This window comes from Oncorhynchus keta, chromosome 26 (assembly GCF_023373465.1).
Source record: "Oncorhynchus keta strain PuntledgeMale-10-30-2019 chromosome 26, Oket_V2, whole genome shotgun sequence".
NCBI lineage: Eukaryota > Metazoa > Chordata > Actinopteri > Salmoniformes > Salmonidae > Oncorhynchus > Oncorhynchus keta.
The window spans coordinates 43,603,902-43,625,166 of NC_068446.1; the positions used below are offsets into that span (position 1 = coordinate 43,603,902).

Consider the following 21,265-nt stretch of genomic DNA (forward strand, 5'->3'; position numbering starts at 1 on the left):
AGAAACATACATTTTCATTTTTGTATTTATTGAAAACAATGTACTTTGAACATTCTATGAATCTTGGACCAAGAAAATGCATTCTCAAAACTTCTGTAGTTTCATAATTGTATGTTAGCTCATGGGTTAAATATGGTTAATAATGTTATTTTCATCACAAAGCGACAATACGCTTCTTCTGCATCTCTGCTTAACATCTGGGTTAAAGAATGGAATTAATATGAGCTTTATTCAGCACATTTAGTGATTGCTTGCTTTTCTAAAGTCTAGAAACCTTTCCAGCAGGCAATGCCAGTCAAGTTAGACAAGCTACTCTAAATGGATCGATAGCCTGAAATGGCTTGGTAGCTAGTTATGAGGTTAGGAGATTGTGAACCCATATGGCTGCCTAGCTAAAGCGAACTTCATCAAATTGCTAGGTGGCTAGTATTACAGAGAAACAACGAAACATTTTCGCTTTGTGTTATTTATTCATCGTGGAATCAATAGGTTACATAGCGTGATCAAATTAATTTATAAACGTGAGTCCTGCCCATCAAGGTACCCTCTCTCTCTCTCTCTCCTCCTCCACCCAGGATACTGCTCTCTAAAACCAGGGGTACCATTCCACCGAAGGCCTAGTGTCTGCGTTTTTTATTTATTTAGGGTTTTCCTTTCAACGAAGCCCTAGAATACCAGGTGAGGGGAGTTCTTTACTAATTAATGACCTAAATTCATCGCTCAAGTACAAAGGAGGAGCGAAAACCCGCAGACACTCGGCCCTCCGGTGTTTGAGTTTGACACGTGCACTGGAGTATACCGTATCTAGTATTCTGTCGAGTTTATCTTCGCTCCGTGCACCTTGGACTGAACCACTTACTTGTGAGAATAAGGGGGGTGTACTCTTTGCCTGCTCCAGTTAGTGTGCCACCTCCACAAAAGACCAGACAGACAAATAATGATGATCAAATGTGGACAACAACAAAAAATAAGTTTAGTAAATTAATTTCAACATCTGAAAAATAACAAGAACAGGACCAATCCGATGGGGGTACATGACCTGGTTCCTGACACTTCTGTAGCAGAATTAACATGTTTTATTGAAATTTGAGGCACTTAATTAAAGCACTTAGAAATTCCAAGATTTAGTCAACATTGTAAAAATTTATAGGCATTTTAAACCCTGCTCATAACATACTTTATTTCATCTGCAGTGAAAACATATGCACGTGAACCATGCATCAGAATCCTCACCTTTATTCAGTACATTGGCACATAACCAGGATGTGCCTTGGTGAGAAGCTACTGTCAGCATTACACTAAACAGAATACAGACAAGCCAACATTACACATATCGTTCACATCTGGCCCATTTCTGTGATTTCCTACAGGCAGATGGTGAACAACAGTAACAAGCAGTGTTGGAGATGAATAACACCACAGCTGTTAGAGATATAGTCTACTGTAGTATCGACCAATGGAGATGAAAGAGATATAGTCTACTGTAGTATTGACCAATGGAGATGAATAACACTACAGCTGTTAGAGATATAGTCTACTGTAGTATTGACCAATGGAGATGAAAGAGATATAGTCTACTGCAGTATTGACCAATGGAGATGAAAGAGATATAGTCTACTGCTGTATCGACCAATGGAGATGAAAGAGATATAGTCTACTGCAGTATTGACCAATGGAGATGAAAGAGATATAGTCTACTGTAGTATTGACCAATGGAGATGAAAGAGATATAGTCTACTGTAGTATCGACCAATGGAGATGAAAGAGATATAGTCTACTGTAGTATTGACCAATGGAGATGAAAGAGATATAGTCTACTGTAGTATTGACCAATGGAGATGAAAGAGATATAGTCTACTGTAGTATCGACCAATGGAGATGAAAGAGATATAGTCTACTGTAGTATCGACCAATGGAGATGAAAGAGATATAGTCTACTGTAGTATCGACCAATGGAGATGAATAACACTACAGCTGACAGAGATATAGTCTACTGTAGTATTGACCAATGGAGATGAAAGAGATATAGTCTACTGCAGTATTGACCAATGGAGATGAAAGAGATATAGTCTACTGTAGTATTGACCAATGGAGATGAATAACACTACAGCTGTTAGAGATATAGTCTACTGTAGTATTGACCAATGGAGATGAAAGAGATATAGTCTACTGTAGTATTGACCAATGGAGATGAAAGAGATATAGTCTACTGCAGTATCGACCAATGGAGATGAATAACACTACAGCTGTTAGAGATATAGTCTACTGCTGTATTGACCAATGGAGATGAAAGAGATATAGTCTACTGTAGTATTGACCAATGGAGATGAAAGAGATATAATCTACTGCAGTATCGACCAATGTGTGCAATAAGAACGTGAATGAACATATTCGTACTTCGCTAATAACAGACATGTTTCTATTTACAGTATTTCTCCCATGTGTTCCCTTATGTGGTCTTTATTATATTGCAGTCAAGTGCAGTAATAAATGGTGATACGTGAAATGTATTCCCATTGGATCTCCTTGTATGTCCAACCCCTTCAGAGCCATGCTGATTGTTGTTAAGACAGAATCAGGTGTCCATGTACATTTTAAATACTGTAATAGCAAGGTATTGGCATATTACTCATATAAATATTGGTAAATCGAGTTGACGTATACATAGAAAAACACAGACACAGAAACAGTACACTTGGTTTCGGAATGAATAGTACATTGGTTGGGCGTGTGCATTTACGTCCCTCAGTCACGAAGCCACCCACACATAACCCGTCAGTCATTCACAGTAATAATAATAATAATAATAATAACAGCTCTCCTTCCCTTCTTCTTCTTCCCTCTTCACTAGTCCACCAGAACACAAACATTCTAGAAAACAGTCCACCAGAACACAAACATTCTAGAAAACAGTCCACCAGAACACAAACATTCTAGAAAACAGTCCACCAGAACACAAACATTCTAGAAAACAGTCCACCAGAACACAAACATTCTAGAAAACAATCCACCAGAACACAAACATTCTAGAAAACAGTCCACCAGAACACAAACATTCTAGAAAACAGTCCACCAGAACACAAACATTCTAGAAAACAGTCCACCAGAACACAAACATTCTAGAAAACAGTCCACCAGAACACAAACATTCTAGAAAACAGTCCACCAGAACACAAACATTCTAGAAAACAGTCCACCAGAACACAAACGTTCTAGTAAACAGTCCACCAGAACAGAAACATTTAAAAAACAGTCCACCAGAACACAAACATTCTAGAAAACAGTCCACCAGAACACAAACATTCTAGAAAACAGTCCCCCAGAACACAAACATTCTAGAAAACAGTCCACCAGAACACAAATATTCTAGAAAACAGTCCACCAGAACACAAACATTCTAAAAATCAGTCCACCAGAACACAGACATTCTAAAAACAGTTCACCAGAACACAAACATTCTAAAAACAGTCCACAAACATTCTAAAAACATGCGCCCGGTTCAGCAATTTACCTGTCTAATATCAGCTTGCTTGTCCTGAGGTGGGAAGGGTGGCAATATTTTAAGGTGTGTCCTTGAAAACAAGCGCAAACATTTCATGCAGCGCATATCAGGAGATTTAAGATCAACCAAACAGCAGGTCTTAGCGGTGCCCTTACAGTATGCTCATGGTACAGCAGGTCTTAGCGGTGCCCTTACAGTATGCTCATGGTACAGCAGGTCTTAGCGGTGCCCTTACAGTATGCTCATGGTACAGCAGGTCTTAGCGGTGCCCTTACAGTATGCTCATGGTACAGCAGGTCTTAGCGGTGCCCTTACAGTATGCTCATGGTACAGCAGGTCTTAGCGGTGCCCTTACAGTATGCTCATGGTACAGCAGGTCTTAGCGGTGCCCTTACAGTATGCTCATGGTATAGCAGGTCTTAGCGGTGCCCTTACAGTATGCTCATGGTATAGCAGGTCTTAGCGGTGCCCTTACAGTATGCTCATGGTACAGCAGGTATTAGCGGTGCCCTTACAGTATGCTCATGGTATAGCAGGTCTTAGCGGTGCCCTTACAGTATGCTCATGGTATAGCAGGTGTTCGCGGTGCCCTTACAGTATGCTCATGTTATAGCAGGTCTTAGCGGTGCCCTTACAGTATGCTCATGGTACAGCAGGTCCTAGCGGTGCCCTTACAGTATGCTCATGGTATAGCAGGTGTTCGCGGTGCCCTTACAGTATGCTCATGGTATAGCAGGTCTTAGCGGTGCCCTTACAGTATGCTCATGGTACAGCAGGTCCTAGCGGTGCCCTTACAGTATGCTCATGGTATAGCAGGTGTTCGCGGTTCCCTTACAGTATGCTAATGGTATAGCAGGTGTTCGCGGTGCCCTTACAGTATGCTCATGGTATAGCAGGTCTTAGCGGTGCCCTTACAGTATGCTCATGGTATAGCAGGTCTTAGCGGTGCCCTTACAGTATGCTCATGGTATAGCAGGTCTTAGCGGTGCCCTTACAGTATGCTCATGGTATAGCAGGTGTTCGCGGTGCCCTTACAGTATGCTCATGGTATAGCAGGTCCTAGCGGTGCCCTTACAGTATGCTCATGGTACAGCAGGTCTTAGCGGTGCCCTTACAGTATGCTCATGGTATAGCAGGTCTTAGCGGTGCCCTTACAGTATGCTCATGGTACCGCAGGTGTTCGCGGTGCCCTTACAGTATGCTCATGGTACAGCAGGTGTTCGCGGTGCCCTTACAGTATGCTCATGGTACAGCAGGTGTTCGCGGTGCCCTTACAGTATGCTCATGGTACAACAGGTCTTAGCGGTGCCCTTACAGTATGCTCATGGTACAGCAGGTCTTAGCGGTGCCCTTACAGTATGCTCATGGTATAGCAGGTGTTCGCGGTGCCCTTACAGTATGCTCATGGTATAGCAGGTCCTAGCGGTGCCCTTACAGTATGCTCATGGTATAGCAGGTGTTCGCGGTGCCCTTACAGTATGCTCATGGTATAGCAGGTCTTAGCGGTGCCCTTACAGTATGCTCATGGTATAGCAGGTCCTAGCGGTGCCCTTACAGTATGCTCATGGTACAGCAGGTCTTAGCGGTGCCCTTACAGTATGCTCATGGTATAGCAGGTGTTCGCGGTGCCCTTACAGTATGCTCATGGTATAGCAGGTCTTCGCGGTGCCCTTACAGTATGCTCATGGTACAGCAGGTCTTAGCGGTGCCCTTACAGTATGCTCATGGTATAGCAGGTCCTAGCGGTGCCCTTACAGTATGCTCATGGTACAGCAGGTCTTAGCGGTGCCCTTACAGTATGCTCATGGTACAGCAGGTGTTCGCGGTGCCCTTACAGTATGCTCATGGAACAACAGGTCTTAGCGGTGCCCTTACAGTATGCTCATGGTATAGCAGGTGTTCGCGGTGCCCTTACAGTATGCTCATGGTATAGCAGGTGTTCGCGGTGCCCTTACAGTATGCTCATGGTATAGCAGGTGTTCGCGGTGCCCTTACAGTATGCTCATGGTATAGCAGGTGTTCGCGGTGCCCTTACAGTATGCTCATGGTATAGCAGGTGTTCGCGGTGCCCTTACAGTATGCTCATGGTATAGCAGGTGTTCGCGGTGCCCTTACAGTATGCTCATGGTATAGCAGGTGTTCGCGGTGCCCTTACAGTATGCTCATGGTATAGCAGGTGTTTGCGGTGCCCTTACAGTATGCTCATGGTATAGCAGGTCCTAGCGGTGCCCTTACAGTATGCTCATGGTATAGCAGGTGTTCGCGGTGCCCTTACAGTATGCTCATGGTATAGCAGGTGTTCGCGGTGCCCTTACAGTATGCTCATGGTATAGCAGGTGTTCGCGGTGCCCTTACAGTATGCTCATGGTACAGCAGGTCCTAGCGGTGCCCTTACAGTATGCTCATGGTATAGCAGGTCTTAGCGGTGCCCTTACAGTATGCTCATGGTATAGCAGGTCCTAGCGGTGCCCTTACAGTATGCTCATGGTATAGCAGGTGTTCGCGGTGCCCTTACAGTATGCTCATGGTATAGCAGGTGTTCGCGGTGCCCTTACAGTATGCTAATGGTATAGCAGGTCCTAGCGGTGCCCTTACAGTATGCTCATGGTATAGCAGGTGTTCGCGGTGCCCTTACAGTATGCTCATGGTATAGCAGGTGTTCGCGGTGCCCTTACAGTATGCTAATGGTACAGCAGGTCCTAGCGGTGCCCTTACAGTATGCTCATGGTATAGCAGGTCCTAGCGGTGCCCTTACAGTATGCTCATGGTATAGCAGGTCCTAGCGGTGCCCTTACAGTATGCTCATGGTACAGCAGGTCTTAGCGGTGCCCTTACAGTATGCTCATGGTATAGCAGGTCCTAGCGGTGCCCTTACAGTATGCTCATGGTATAGCAGGTGTTCGCGGTGCCCTTACAGTATGCTCATGGTATAGCAGGTGTTCGCGGTGCCCTTACAGTATGCTCATGGTATAGCAGGTCCTAGCGGTGCCCTTACAGTATGCTCATGGTACAGCAGGTCTTAGCGGTGCCCTTACAGTATGCTCATGGTATAGCAGGTGTTCGCGGTGCCCTTACAGTATGCTCATGGTACAGCAGGTCCTAGCGGTGCCCTTACAGTATGCTCATGGTACAGCAGGTCTTAGCGGTGCCCTTACAGTATGCTCATGGTATAGCAGGTCCTAGCGGTGCCCTTACAGTATGCTCATGGTACAGCAGGTCTTAGCGGTGCCCTTACAGTATGCTCATGGTATAGCAGGTCCTAGCGGTGCCCTTACAGTATGCTCATGGTACAGCAGGTCTTAGCGGTGCCCTTACAGTATGCTCATGGTATAGCAGGTCCTAGCGGTGCCCTTACAGTATGCTCATGGTATAGCAGGTCCTAGCGGTGCCCTTACAGTATGCTCATGGTATAGCAGGTCCTAGCGGTGCCCTTACAGTATGCTCATGGTATAGCAGGTCCTAGCGGTGCCCTTACAGTATGCTCATGGTACAGCAGGTCCTAGCGGTGCCCTTACAGTATGCTCATGGTATAGCAGGTCCTAGCGGTGCCCTTACAGTATGCTCATGGTATAGCAGGTCCTAGCGGTGCCCTTACAGTATGCTCATGGTACAGCAGGTCTTAGCGGTGCCCTTACAGTATGCTCATGGTACAGCAGGTCTTAGCGGTGCCCTTACAGTATGCTCATGGTATAGCAGGTCTTAGCGGTGCCCTTACAGTATGCTCATGGTACAGCAGGTCCTAGCGGTGCCCTTACAGTATGCTCATGGTACAGCAGGTCCTAGCGGTGCCCTTACAGTATGCTCATGGTATAGCAGGTCTTAGCGGTGCCCTTACAGTATGCTCATGGTATAGCAGGTCCTAGCGGTGCCCTTACAGTATGCTCATGGTACAGCAGGTCCTAGCGGTGCCCTTACAGTATGCTCATGGTACAGCAGGTCCTAGCGGTGCCCTTACAGTATGCTCATGGTATAGCAGGTCTTAGCGGTGCCCTTACAGTATGCTCATGGTATAGCAGGTCCTAGCGGTGCCCTTACAGTATGCTCATGGTACAGCAGGTCCTAGCGGTGCCCTTACAGTATGCTCATGGTATAGCAGGTCTTAGCGGTGCCCTTACAGTATGCTCATGGTATAGCAGGTCTTAGCGGTGCCCTTACAGTATGCTCATGGTACAGCAGGTCTTAGCGGTGCCCTTACAGTATGCTCATGGTATAGCAGGTCTTAGCGGTGCCCTTACAGTATGCTAATGGTACAGCAGGTCTTAGCGGTGCCCTTACAGTATGCTCATGGTACAGCAGGTCTTAGCGGTGCCCTTACAGTATGCTCATGGTATAGCAGGTCTTAGCGGTGCCCTTACAGTATGCTCATGGTACAGCAGGTCTTAGCGGTGCCCTTACAGTATGCTCATGGTATAGCAGGTCTTAGCGGTGCCCTTACAGTATGCTCATGGTATAGCAGGTCTTAGCGGTGCCCTTACAGTATGCTCATGGTACAGCAGGTCCTAGCGGTGCCCTTACAGTATGCTCATGGTACAGCAGGTCCTAGCGGTGCCCTTACAGTATGCTCATGGTACAGCAGGTCCTAGCGGTGCCCTTACAGTATGCTCATGGTACAGCAGGTCCTAGCGGTGCCCTTACAGTATGCTCATGGTATAGCAGGTCCTAGCGGTGCCCTTACAGTATGCTCATGGTACAGCAGGTCTTAGCGGTGCCCTTACAGTATGCTCATGGTACAGCAGGTCCTAGCGGTTCCCTTACAGTATGCTCATGGTACAGCAGGTCCTAGCGGTGCCCTTACAGTATGCTCATGGTACAGCAGGTCTTAGCGGTGCCCTTACAGTATGCTCATGGTATAGCAGGTCTTAGCGGTGCCCTTACAGTATGCTCATGGTACAGCAGGTCTTAGCGGTGCCCTTACAGTATGCTCATGGTATAGCAGGTCTTAGCGGTGCCCTTACAGTATGCTCATGGTATAGCAGGTCTTAGCGGTGCCCTTACAGTATGCTCATGGTATAGCAGGTCTTAGCGGTGCCCTTACAGTATGCTCATGGTATAGCAGGTCTTAGCGGTGCCCTTACAGTATGCTCATGGTATAGCAGGTCTTAGCGGTGCCCTTACAGTATGCTCATGGTACAGCAGGTCTTAGCGGTGCCCTTACAGTATGCTCATGGTATAGCAGGTCTTAGCGGTGCCCTTACAGTATGCTCATGGTATAGCAGGTCTTAGCGGTGCCCTTACAGTATGCTCATGGTACAGCAGGTCTTAGCGGTGCCCTTACAGTATGCTCATGGTACAGCAGGTCTTAGCGGTGCCCTTACAGTATGCTCATGGTACAGCAGGTCTTAGCGGTGCCCTTACAGTATGCTCATGGTATAGCAGGTCCTAGCGGTGCCCTTACAGTATGCTCATGGTATAGCAGGTCCTAGCGGTGCCCTTACTGTATGCTCATGGTATAGCAGGTCCTAGCGGTGCCCTTACAGTATGCTCATGGAACAACAGGTCTTAGCGGTGCCCTTACAGTATGCTCATGGTACAGCAGGTCCTAGCGGTGCCCTTACAGTATGCTCATGGTATAGCAGGTCCTAGCGGTGCCCTTACAGTATGCTCATGGTATAGCAGGTGTTCGCGGTGCCCTTACAGTATGCTCATGGTATAGCAGGTCTTAGCGGTGCCCTTACAGTATGCTCATGGTATAGCAGGTGTTCGCGGTGCCCTTACAGTATGCTCATGGAACAGCAGATTAGATGTGTTTTTGTGTGTGCAGGTAATCCTTTTATTACTAAACAAATGTGTTATGCCATTTGGTTTTATTTCTATTAAAAACCAAGCATTTGTTTGTCCTGCCCAATGCATTTGCCAAGCAGCCAAACTAATCAATAAAAGGTTTGGCTCGTGAGACTGCTTTGAAATACATCTTAATCACCAAAACTTTATTAAGTTTGGCAGCATCCCCTTCTTATCTACAGTTGAAGTCTGAAGTTTACAGTGCCTTAAGAAAGTATTCGGCCCCCTTGAACTTTGCGATCTTTTGCGACATTTCAGGCTTCAAACATAAAGATATAAAACTGTATTTTTTTGTGAAGAATCAACAACAAGTGGGACACATCATGAAGTGCAACGACATTTATTGGATATTTCAAACTTTTTTAACAAATCAAAAACTGAAAAATTGGGCGTGCAAAATTATTCAGCCCCCTTAATTCTTTGTAGTGCCACCTTTTGCTGCGATTACAGCTGTAAGTCGCTAAGAGTATGTCTCTATCAGTTTTGCACATCGAGAGACTGAAATCTTTTCCCATTCCTCCTTGCAAAACAGCTCGAGCTCAGTGAGGTTGGATGGAGAGCATTTGTGAACAGCAGTTTTCAGTTCTTTCCACAGATTCTCGATTGGATTCAGGTCTGGACTTTGACTTGGCCATTCTAACACCTGGATGTTTATTTTTAAACCATTCCATTGTAGATTTTGCTTTATGTTTTGGATCATTGTCTTGTTGGAAGACAAATCTCTGTCCCAGTCTCAGGTCTTTTGCAGACTCCATCAGGTTTTCTTCCAGAATGGTCCTGTATTTGGCTCCATCCATCTTCCCATCAATTTTAACCATCTTCCCTGTCCCTGCTGAAGAAAAGCAGGCCCAAACCATGATGCTGCCACCACCATGTTTGACAGTGGGGATGGTGTGTTCAGGGTGATGAGCTGTGTTGCTTTTACGCCAAACATAACGTTTTGCATTGTTGCCAAAAAGTTCAATTTTGGTTTCATCTGACCAGAGCACCTTCTTCCACATGTTTGGTGTGTCTCCCAGGTGGCTTGCGGCAAACTTTAAACAACACTTTTTATGGAAATCTTTAAGAAATGGCTTTCTTCTTGCCACTTCCATAAAGGCCAGATTTGTGCAATATACAACTGATTGTTGTCCTATGGACAGAGTCTCCCACCTCAGCTGTAGATCTCTGCAGTTCATCCAGAGTGATCATGGGCCTCTTGGCTGCATCTCTGATCAGTCTTCTCCTTGTATGAGCTGAAAGTTTAGAGGGATGGCCAGGTCTTGGTAGATTTGCAGTGGTCTGATACTCCTTCCATTTCAATATTATCGCTTGCACAGTGCTCCTTGGTATGTTTAAAGCTTGGGAAATCTTTTTGTATCCAAAACTTCTTCACAACAGTATCTCGGACATGCCTGGTGTGTTCCTTGTTCTTCATGATGCTCTCTGCGCTTTTAACGGACCTCTGAGACTATCACAGTGCAGGTGCATTTATACGGAGACTTGATTACACACAGGTGGATTGTATTTATCATCATTAGTCATTTAGGTCAACATTGGATCATTCAGAGATCCTCACTGAACTTCTGGAGAGAGTTTGCTGCACTGAAAGTAAAGGGGCTGAATAATTTTGCACGCCCAATTTTTCAGTTTTTGATTTGTTAAAAAAGTTTGAAATATCCAATAAATGTCGTTCCACTTCCTGATTATGTCCCACTTGTTGTTGATTCTTCACAAAAAAATACAGTTTTATATCTTTATGTTTGAAGCCTGAAATGTCGCAAAAGGTCGCAAAGTTCAAGGGGGCAGGAATACTTTCGCAAGGCACTGTACATACACAATTAGCCAAATACATTTAAACTCAGTTTTTCACAGTTCCTGACATTTAATGCTAGTAAAAATGCCCTGTCTTAGGTCAGTTAGGATCACCACTTTATTTTAAGAATGTGAAATATCAGAATAATAGTAGAGAGAATAATTTATTGCAGCTTTTATTACTTTCATTACATTCCCAGTGGGTCAGAAGTTTACATACACAAAATTAGTATTTGATTGCATTGCTTTTACAAACTAGCTTCCACAAGCTTCCCACAATAAGTTGGGTGAATTTTGGCCCATTCTTCCTGACAGACCTGGTGTAACTGAGTCAGGTTTGTAGGCCTCCTTGCTCGCACACGCTTTTTCAGTTCTGCCCACAAATGTTCTATAGGATTGAGGTCAGGTCTTTGTGATGGCCACTCCAATACCTTGACTTTATTGTCCATTTTGCCACAACTTTGGAAGTATGCTTGGGGTCATTGTCCATTTGGAAGATCCATTTGTGACCAAGCTTTAACTTCCTGACTGATGTCTTGAGATGTTGCTTCAAAATATCCACATAATTGTCTTTCCTCATGATGCCATCTATTTTGTGAAGTGCACCAGTCCCGCCTGCCACCCCTGTGCTTCACGGTTGGGATGGTGTTCTTCGGCTTGCAAGCCTTCCCTTTTCCTCCAAACATAACAATGGTCATTATGGCCAAACAGTTCTATTTTCTTTTCATCAGACCAGAGGACATTTCTCCAAAAAAGTACAGTCTTTGCTCCCAAGTGCAGTTGCAAACCGTAGTCTGGCTTTTTAATGGCGGTTTTGGAGCAGTGGCTTCTTCCTTGTTGAGCGGCCTTTCAGGTTATGTCTATATAGGACTCGTTTTACTGTGGATATAGATACTTTTGTACCTGTTTCCTCCAGCATCTTCACAAGGTCCTTTGCTGTCATCCTGGTATTGATGTTCACTTTTTCGCACCAAAGTATGTTCATCTCTAGGAGACAGAACGCGTCTCCTTCCTGAGCGGTATGATGGCTGCGTGGTCCCATGGTGTTTATACTTGCGTACTATTGTTTGTACAGATAACTGTGGTACCTTCAGGCATTTGGAAATTGCTCCCAAGGATGAACCAGACTTGTGGAGGTCTACAATGTTTTGTTCTGAGGTCTTGGCTGATTTATTTTGATGTCCCATGATGTCAAGCAAAGAGGCACTGAGTTTGAAGGTAGACCATGAAATACATCCACAGGTACATCTCCAATTTACTCAAATTATGTCAATTAGCCTATCAGATGCTTCTAAAGCCATGACATACTTTTCTGGAATTTTCCAAGCTGTTTAAAGGCACAGTCAATTTATTGTTTGTAAACTTCTGACCCACTGGAATTGTGATACAGTGAATTATAAGTGAAATAATCTGTCTGTAAACAATTGTTGGAACAATTAGTTGTGTCGTGCACAAAGTAGATGTTCTAACCGACTTACCAAAACTATAGTTTGTTAATAAGAAATTTGTGGAGTGGTTGAAAAACGAGTTTTAATGACTCCAACATAAGTGTATGTAAACTTCCGACTTCAACTGTATGTATTTTGCAGACCTATTTTAGCCAACTCCCGCATTGTACATGCGTGAATCAAATGGAAAACAAGATGCATTAGAATGATTCACCATCCTGGCTTTATGGTGAACGTCCAGTTCGCATCAAATGCAATCTGCTAAAAGTGTGAACGCGATCAGTAAGTATATACTGTACTCTATATCATCTACTGCATCCTTATGTAATACATGTATCACTAGCCACTTTAACTATGCCACTTTGTTTACATACTCATCTCATATGTATATACTGTACTCGATACCATCTACTGTATCTTGCCTATGCTGCTCTGTACCATCACTCATTCATATATCTTTATGGACATATTCTTTATCCCTTTACACTGTGTATAAGACAGTAGTTTTGGAATTGTTAGTTAGATTACTTGTTGGTTATTACTGCATTGTCGGAACTAGAAGCACAAGCATTTCGCTACACTCGCACTAACATCTGCTAACCATGTGTATGTGACAAATAACATTTGATTTGATTTGATTTGACTGTTTTTAGACAGACTTTTAAAAACAATTATGCTGCCTCTGTTAGTTTTTATACAGACTTTTAAAAACAATTATGCTGCCTCTGACTGTTTTTAGACAGACTTTTAAAAACAAGTGGTTTGGTTTTGATTAGAATTTGATTCAAATGATTCACTCTATTTTCAAGTGAATGAAAAGTGAATTTAAATATTGCTTATTGACAACGTTTGGCATGTCCATGGCTCAGACAGAATGCCCATTTTTAGCCTAGCACTCATATCTGTCACGCCCTGACCATAGAGAGCCTTTGTTACTCTGGTATAGTAGGTCAGGGCGTGACTGGGGGGTTTTCTAGTTATTCTTTTCTATGTAGGGTTCTAGTTTAGTTTTTCTATGTTGGTGGTTGGTATGATTCCCAATTAGAGGCAGCTGGCTATCGTGGTCTCTAATTGGGGATCATATTTAAGTAGCATTCTTTCCACCTGTGTTTGTGGGATATTGTTTTGAGTTGGTGTATGTTACACCTCTTTGTTACGGCTCGTTGCTTGTTTCTTTGTTTGTTTGTTTGTTTGTTGTTTTGTGCGTTTCTAGTAAATAATATGTGTAAACCATATCGCGCTGCAGCTTGGTCCGATAATTATTACCACGAACGTGACAATATCAGTGTGAATGCTACGTTTAACAATATACAGTATTTCCATATTGAAGCCATTTGGCAATTTGGCTTTTTACAATGTGGACTGCAAACATGTTCAACATATTTAGCCAAGATGGGATTGACCTAAATAAAAAATATGTCATTTTGGTTTCTGTAGGCTATTTAACAAACTATGCTATAACGGACTAACACTCAAATAAGAGACTGTAAAATACTCAACTTGAAGCAACCACATTATTTAGCCATGGAGCACATTCTGATTGGCCAGTGAGGGATGAAGCCTCAACACATACACACAACTTGTTCATTCAATTCGCAACACAGCCAGCTACTGTGCCCATAATTCCAGTTGTGAAAAATAGCTATTAAAAAAATACATTCTGACACCCCCCTATGTCTTGTTAAAAAATGACACCCTATTCCCTATTAAGTCCACTTCTTTCGTAGCGCACTATGTAGGGAATAGTGTACCGTTTGGAACACAGCCGCTCCTAGTGAAGCAACAGGGGCCTCGGTGATGTCATAATGTCAAATCAATAAAGAGAAGTAGAGGGCTGGACATCCGAATGATGGAAGTAATAAGCACTTAGAAGGTGTTAAAAAGAGACGAGAACGAACACTACAACAAAAAGGGAGTCATTTTAAGGTATGAATAAAAAGACACCTGTTAATTGAAATGTGCATTCCAGGTGCCTCATGAAGCTGGTTGAGAGAATGCCAAGAGTGTGCAAAGCTGTCATAGAGGCAAAGTTTGGCTACTTTGAAGAATCTAAAATCTAAAATATATATTTGATTTGTTTAACACCTTTTTTGGGGGTTACTTCATGATTCCATATGTGTTATTTCATCGTTTTGATGTCTTCACTATTATTCTACAAATGTAGAAAATAGTAAAAATAAATAAAGAAAAACCCTTGAATGAGTAGTTGCGTCCAAACTTTTAACTGGTACTGAATGTCAAAGTACCGTGAGGCACTGTGTAACGATGAGCTGTTGGACTTGTGATCAGAGTCTGAGGACGGATAACAACAATGAAAATAAGTTAAATGTCATTCTAAGGTGCTGCAGACGAGATTCTGCAGATCGGTGACAGGTTGTCGAAGGTCCCTGTAGGTTCCTAGGCGTCGACAGTCTGTGATCCTAATAGACATCCCACTAGGGCCCTAATAGCTACCGACAGCTCCTAGAGATCCAGTGTGGCTCAGTCGATAAATCAAATCAAATTGTATTTGTCACATGTGCTTGAAGACAACAGGTGTAGAACCTCACAGTGAAAATGTCCTTCTGACCAACAATGTAGTTCTAAGATAATACTGATAGTAATAGTAACCGTGTGGTGTCAGCGACGCCAGTGTCATCGTGGCTTTGGTTCCCACTGGGGTCACGTACAATTAAATATATGCACTCGGGGTACTGAACGTGGGTTTGGCTCAGTGTACCCTCTGGGCACGCCCTAATTTACCCTCTGGACACACCCTAATTCACCCTATGGACACGCCCCAATTTACCCTAATTTACCCTCTGGACACGCCCTAATTTACCCTAATTTACCCTGTGGACACGCCCTCATTTACCCTCTGGACATGCCCTCATTTACCCTCTGGGCACGCCCTCATTTACCCTCTGGACACACCCTCATTTACCCTCTGGACACGCCCTCATTTACCCTCTCGACACGCCCTCATTCACAGTCCACCCTCGTCCTTTTCTTTAGGGATACATTATAATGTTAGAGTGAGGCTGGAGTAGAGTTGTGGTTTTCATTGAGCCTTCTCATCATCAGCCCCATCCCCTCGACCTCCTCTGGGTCTATAGGGGCCAGGGACGGTCCTGGACTTCCTTCCCCAGCTTTGGGGCATCTTCCTGGGCCTGGGGTCCCCCTGGTGTATAAGGCGCCGTGGAGGTCCAGGTTGACACAGAAGGAGCCCGGCAGCAGCTGCCTCTGGTACTGGTCCAGACGACTGATAACATCCAGGACAGAGGAGCTGCCTCCACTCACCCAGCTAGGGAGCAGTCTGGCAGGGTTGAGTTGGGCAGGCAGGGACTGGCAGTGACGCAGCTCCAACTGGTAGTAACAGCTGAAGAGAGAGAGTCATTAGATGAGAAATAATGAGAAATGAGGACTTGAAGTGAGAATGTGGGAGAACCACCAGTAGAGAAAGACATTCATCTCAGACGATGCTGAAGAAAGAGTTCTGGTTGTTTTTTTGTGTGAAAAATCAATACAAATTTGATCATATTTTTTTTTTTACAAACAGTAAGTGACAATGTCTGTCTGTGTCTCTGTCTGTCTGTGTCTCTGTCTGTCTGTCTGTCTGTCTGTCTGTCTGTCTGTCTGTCTGTCTGTCTGTCTGTCTCTGTTTGTCTGTCTGTCTGTCTGTCTGTCTGTCTGTCTGTCTGTCTGTCTGTCTGTCTGTCTGTCTGTCTGTCTGTCTGTCTGTCTGTCTGTTTGTGTGTCTGTATCCTTACTTCGCAGAGACGTGGTTGGAGACAGTCTTGGTGGCCCGGCTCACAGCACACTGCAACACCTTAACGACCTGCTCCCTGATCCATCCCACATCCTCCTGAACATCAGGCAGCCACTCTAACAGTCTGGCAGAAGAGACAGGCCATTAGTCATATATAATAATATAGTCACTCTAACAGAAGAGACAGGCCATTAGTCATATATAATAATATAGTCACTCTAACAGGCTGGCAGAAGAGACAGGCCATTAGTCATATATAATAATATAGTCACTCTAACAGAAGAGACAGGCCATTAGTCATATATAATAATATAGTCACTCTAACAGTCTGACAGGCCATTAGTCATATATAATAATATAGTCACTCTAACAGTCTGACAGGCCATTAGTCATATATAATAATATAGTCACTCTAACCGTCTGACAGAAGAGACAGGAAATTAGTCATATATAATAATATAGTCACTCTAACAGTCTGACAGGCCATTAGTCATATATAATAATATAGTCACTCTAACATAAGAGGGAGAGGCTAGTCTTACCTAACAGTCATAGACAGAGCAGACTCCAGGAGGGGGTATAGGGTCTAGTCTTACCTAACAGTCATAGACAGAGCAGACTCCAGGGGAGGGTATAGGGTCTAGTCTTACCTAACAGTCATAGACAGAGCAGACTCCAGGGGAGGGTATAGGGTCTAGTCTTACCTAACAGTCATAGACAGAGCAGACTCCAGGGGAGGGTATAGGGTCTAGTCTTACCTAACAGTCATAGACAGAGCAGACTCCAGGGGAGGGTATAGGGTCTAGTCTTACCTAACAGTCATAGACAGAGCAGACTCCAGGGAAGGGTATAGGGTCTAGTCTTACCTAACAGTCATAGACAGAGCAGACTCCAGGGGAGGGTATAGGGTCTAGTCTTACCTAACAGTCATAGACAGAGCAGACTCCAGGGGAGGGTATAGGGTCTAGTCTTACCTAACAGTCATAGACAGAGCAGACTCCAGGGGAGGGTATAGGGTCTAGTCTTACCTAACAATCATAGACAGAGCAGACTCCAGGGGAGGGTATAGGGTCTAGTCTTACCTAACAGTCATAGACAGAGCAGACTCCAGGGGAGGGTATAGGGTCTAGTCTTACCTAACAGTCATAGACAGAGCAGACTCCAGGGGAGGCTATAGTCATAGACAGAGCAGACTCCAGGGGAGGGTATAGGGTCTGGTCTTACCTAACAGTCATAGACAGAGCAGACTCCAGGGGGGTATAGGGTCTAGTCTTACCTAACAGTCATAGACAGAGCAGACTCCAGGGGAGGGTATAGGGTCTGGTCTTACCTAACAGTCATAGACAGAGCAGACTCCAGGGGAGGGTATAGGGTCTGGTCTTACCTAACAGTCATAGACAGAGCAGACTCCAGGGGAGGGTATAGGGTCTAGTCTTACCTAACAGTCATAGACAGAGCAGACTCCAGGGGAGGGTATAGGGTCTAGTCTTACCTAACAGTCATAGACAGAGCAGACTCCAGGGAGGGTATAGGGTCTAGTCTTACCTAACAGTCATAGACAGAGCAGACTCCAGGGAAGGGTCTAGTCTTACCTAGGGTCTAGGGTCTCTTACCTAACAGTCATAGACAGAGCAGACTCCAGGGGAGGGTATAGGGTCTAGTCTTACCTAACAGTCATAGACAGAGCAGACTCCAGGGGAGGGTATAGGGTCTAGTCTTACCTAACAGTCATAGACAGAGCAGACTCCAGGGGAGGGTATAGGGTCTGGTCAGGGGAGGGTATAGGGTCTAGTCTTACCTAACAGTCATAGACAGAGCAGACTCCAGGGGAGGGTATAGGGTCTAGTCTTACCTAACAGTCATAGACAGAGCAGACTCCAGGGGAGGCTATAGGGTCTGGTCTTACCTAACAGTCATAGACAGAGCAGACTCCAGGGGAGGGTATAGGGTCTAGTCTTACCTAACAGTCATAGACAGAGCAGACTCCAGGGGAGGGTATAGGGTCTGGTCTTACCTAACAGTCATAGACAGAGCAGACTCCAGGGGAGGGTATAGGGTCTGGTCTTACCTAACAGTCATAGACAGAGCAGACTCCAGGGGAGGGTATAGGGTCTAGTCTTACCTAACAGTCATAGACAGAGCAGACTCCAGGGGAGGGTATAGGGTCTAGTCTTACCTAACAGTCATAGACAGAGCAGACTCCAGGGGAGGGTATAGGGTCTAGTCTTACCTAACAGTCATAGACAGAGCAGACTCCAGGGAAGGGTCTAGTCTTACCTAACAGTCATAGACAGAGCAGACTCCAGGGGAGGGTATAGGGTCTAGTCTTACCTAACAGTCATAGACAGAGCAGACTCCAGGGGAGGGTATAGGGTCTAGTCTTACCTAACAGTCATAGACAGAGCAGACTCCAGGGGAGGGTATAGGGTCTAGTCTTACCTAACAGTCATAGACAGAGCAGACTCCAGGGGAGGGTATAGGGTCTAGTCTTACCTAACAATCATAGACAGAGCAGACTCCAGGGGAGGGTATAGGGTCTAGTCTTACCTAACAGTCATAGACAGAGCAGACTCCAGGGGAGGGTATAGGGTCTAGTCTTACCTAACAGTCATAGACAGAGCAGACTCCAGGGGAGGGTATAGGGTCTAGTCTTACCTAACAGTCATAGACAGAGCAGACTCCAGGGGAGGGTATAGGGTCTAGTCTTACCTAACAGTCATAGACAGAGCAGACTCCAGGGGAGGCTATCTTAGGGTCTGGTCTTACCTAACAGTCATAGACAGAGCAGACTCCAGGGGAGGGTATAGGGTCTAGTCTTACCTAACAGTCATAGACAGAGCAGACTCCAGGGGAGGGTATAGGGTCTGGTCTTACCTAACAGTCATAGACAGAGCAGACTCCAGGGGAGGGGGAGGGTATAGGGTCTGGTCTTACCTAACAGTCATAGACAGAGCAGACTCCAGGGGAGGGTATAGGGTCTAGTCTTACCTAACAGTCATAGACAGAGCAGACTCCAGGGGAGGGTATAGGGTCTAGTCTTACCTAACAGTCATAGACAGAGCAGACTCCAGGGGAGGGTATAGGGTCTAGTCTTACCTAACAGTCATAGACAGAGCAGACTCCAGGGGAGGGTATAGGGTCTAGTCTTACCTAACAGTCATAGACAGAGCAGACTCCAGGGGAGGGTATAGGGTCTAGTCTTACCTAACAGTCATAGACAGAGCAGACTCCAGGGGAGGGTATAGGGTCTGGTCTTACCTAACAGTCATAGACAGAGCAGACTCCAGGGGAGGGTCTTACCTAACAGTATAGGGTCTGGTCTTACCTAACAGTCATAGACAGAGCAGACTCCAGGGGAGGGTATAGGGTCTAGTCTTACCTAACAGTCATAGACAGAGCAGACTCCAGGGGAGGGTATAGGGTCTAGTCTTACCTAACAGTCATAGACAGAGCAGACTCCAGGGGAGGGTATAGGGTCTAGTCTTACCTAACAGTCATAGACAGAGCAGACTCCAGGGGAGGGTATAGGGTCTAGTCTTACCTAACAGTCATAGACAGAGCAGACTCCAGGGGAGGACTCCAGGGGAGGGTATAGGGTCTAGTCTTACCTAACAGTCATAGACAGAGCAGACTCCAGGGGAGGGTATAGGGTCTAGTCTTACCTAACAGTCATAGACAGAGCAGACTCCAGGGGAGGGTATAGGGTCTAGTCTTACCTAACAGTCATAGACAGAGCAGACTCTAGTCTTAGGGAGCAGACTCCAGGGGAGGGTATAGGGTCTAGTCTTACCTAACAGTCATAGACAGAGCAGACTCCAGGGGAGGGTATAGGGTCTAGTCTTACCTAACAGTCATAGACAGAGCAGACTCCAGGGGAGGGTATAGGGTCTAGTCTTACCTAACAGTCATAGACAGAGCAGACTCCAGGGGAGGGTATAGGGTCTAGTCTTACCTAACAGTCATAGACAGAGCAGACTCCAGGGGAGGGTATAGGGTCTAGTCTTACCTAACAGTCATAGTCATAGACAGAGCAGACTCCAGGGGAGGGTATAGGGTCTAGTCTTACCTAACAGTCATAGACAGAGCAGACTCCAGGGGAGGGTATAGGGTCTAGTCTTACCTAACAGTCATAGACAGAGCAGACTCCTTAGGGGGGGAGGCTATAGGGTCTGTCATCTTACCTAACAGTCATAGACAGAGCAGACTCCAGGGGAGGGTATAGGGTCTAGTCTTACCTAACAGTCATAGACAGAGCAGACTCCAGGGGAGGGTATAGGGTCTGGTCTTACCTAACAGTCATAGACAGAGCAGACTCCAGGGGAGGGTATAGGGTCTGGTCTTACCTAACAGTCATAGACAGAGCAGACTCCAGGGGAGGGTATAGGGTCTAGTCTTACCTAACAGTCATAGACAGAGCAGACTCCAGGGGAGGGTATAGGGTCTAGTCTTACCTAACAGTCATAGACAGAGCAGACTCCAGGGGAGGGTATAGGGTCTAGTCTTACCTAACAGTCATAGACAGAGCAGACTCCAGGGGAGGGTATAGGGTCTAGTCTTACCTAACAGTCATAGACAGAGCAGACTCCAGGGGAGGGTATAGGGTCTAGTCTTACCTAACAGTCATAGACAGAGCAGACTCCAGGGGAGGGTATAGGGTCTAGTCTTACCTAACAGTCATAGACAGAGCAGACTCCAGGGGAGGGTATAGGGTCTAGTCTTACCTAACAATCATAGACAGAGCAGACTCCAGGGGAGGGTATAGGGTCTAGTCTTACCTAACAGTCATAGACAGAGCAGACTCCAGGGGAGGGTATAGGGTCTAGTCTTACCTAACAGTCATAGACAGAGCAGACTCCAGGGGAGGGTATAGGGTCTAGTCTTACCTAACAGTCATAGACAGAGCAGACTCCAGGGGAGGGTATAGGGTCTAGTCTTACCTAACAGTCATAGACAGAGCAGACTCCAGGGGAGGGTATAGGGTCTGGTCTTACC

General features: G+C 45.4%; 1 protein-coding gene and 1 long non-coding RNA gene across 6 annotated transcripts in view; one reads left to right on the forward strand and one right to left on the reverse strand.

The window, feature by feature from the left end:
• Window positions 1–3,634: 3,634 nt before the first annotated feature.
• LOC127912150 (uncharacterized) lies at window positions 3,635–8,931 on the forward strand. Of its 4 annotated transcripts, XR_008081119.1 has the most exons (6): window positions 3,635–4,038; window positions 4,479–5,678; window positions 5,759–6,438; window positions 6,559–6,958; window positions 6,999–7,118; window positions 8,839–8,931. It is a non-coding gene; the product is annotated as an uncharacterized LOC127912150 (long non-coding RNA). The 4 variants fall into 4 exon arrangements; XR_008081117.1 differs by having other exon boundaries at window positions 3,635–5,678; window positions 5,759–6,398; window positions 6,759–6,958; XR_008081120.1 differs by having other exon boundaries at window positions 3,635–5,678; window positions 5,759–6,278; window positions 6,839–6,958.
• A 676-nt stretch (window positions 8,932–9,607) lies between these two features.
• The window catches only part of LOC118379499 (patatin-like phospholipase domain-containing protein 2), a 25,624-nt gene continuing 13,966 nt past the window's right edge, over window positions 9,608–21,265 (reverse strand). The window contains exons 8-9 of one of the 2 annotated variants that reach the window (XM_052481000.1): window positions 16,275–16,397; window positions 9,608–15,883 (exon numbers count right to left, since the gene is read on the reverse strand). In XM_052481000.1, the coding sequence (XP_052336960.1) occupies window positions 15,535–15,883; window positions 16,275–16,397 (472 nt within the window). In that variant the 3' untranslated portion in view covers window positions 9,608–15,534. The remainder of the gene's footprint in view (window positions 15,884–16,274; window positions 16,398–21,265) is intronic. The other variant, XM_052481001.1, reaches the window with a different exon arrangement.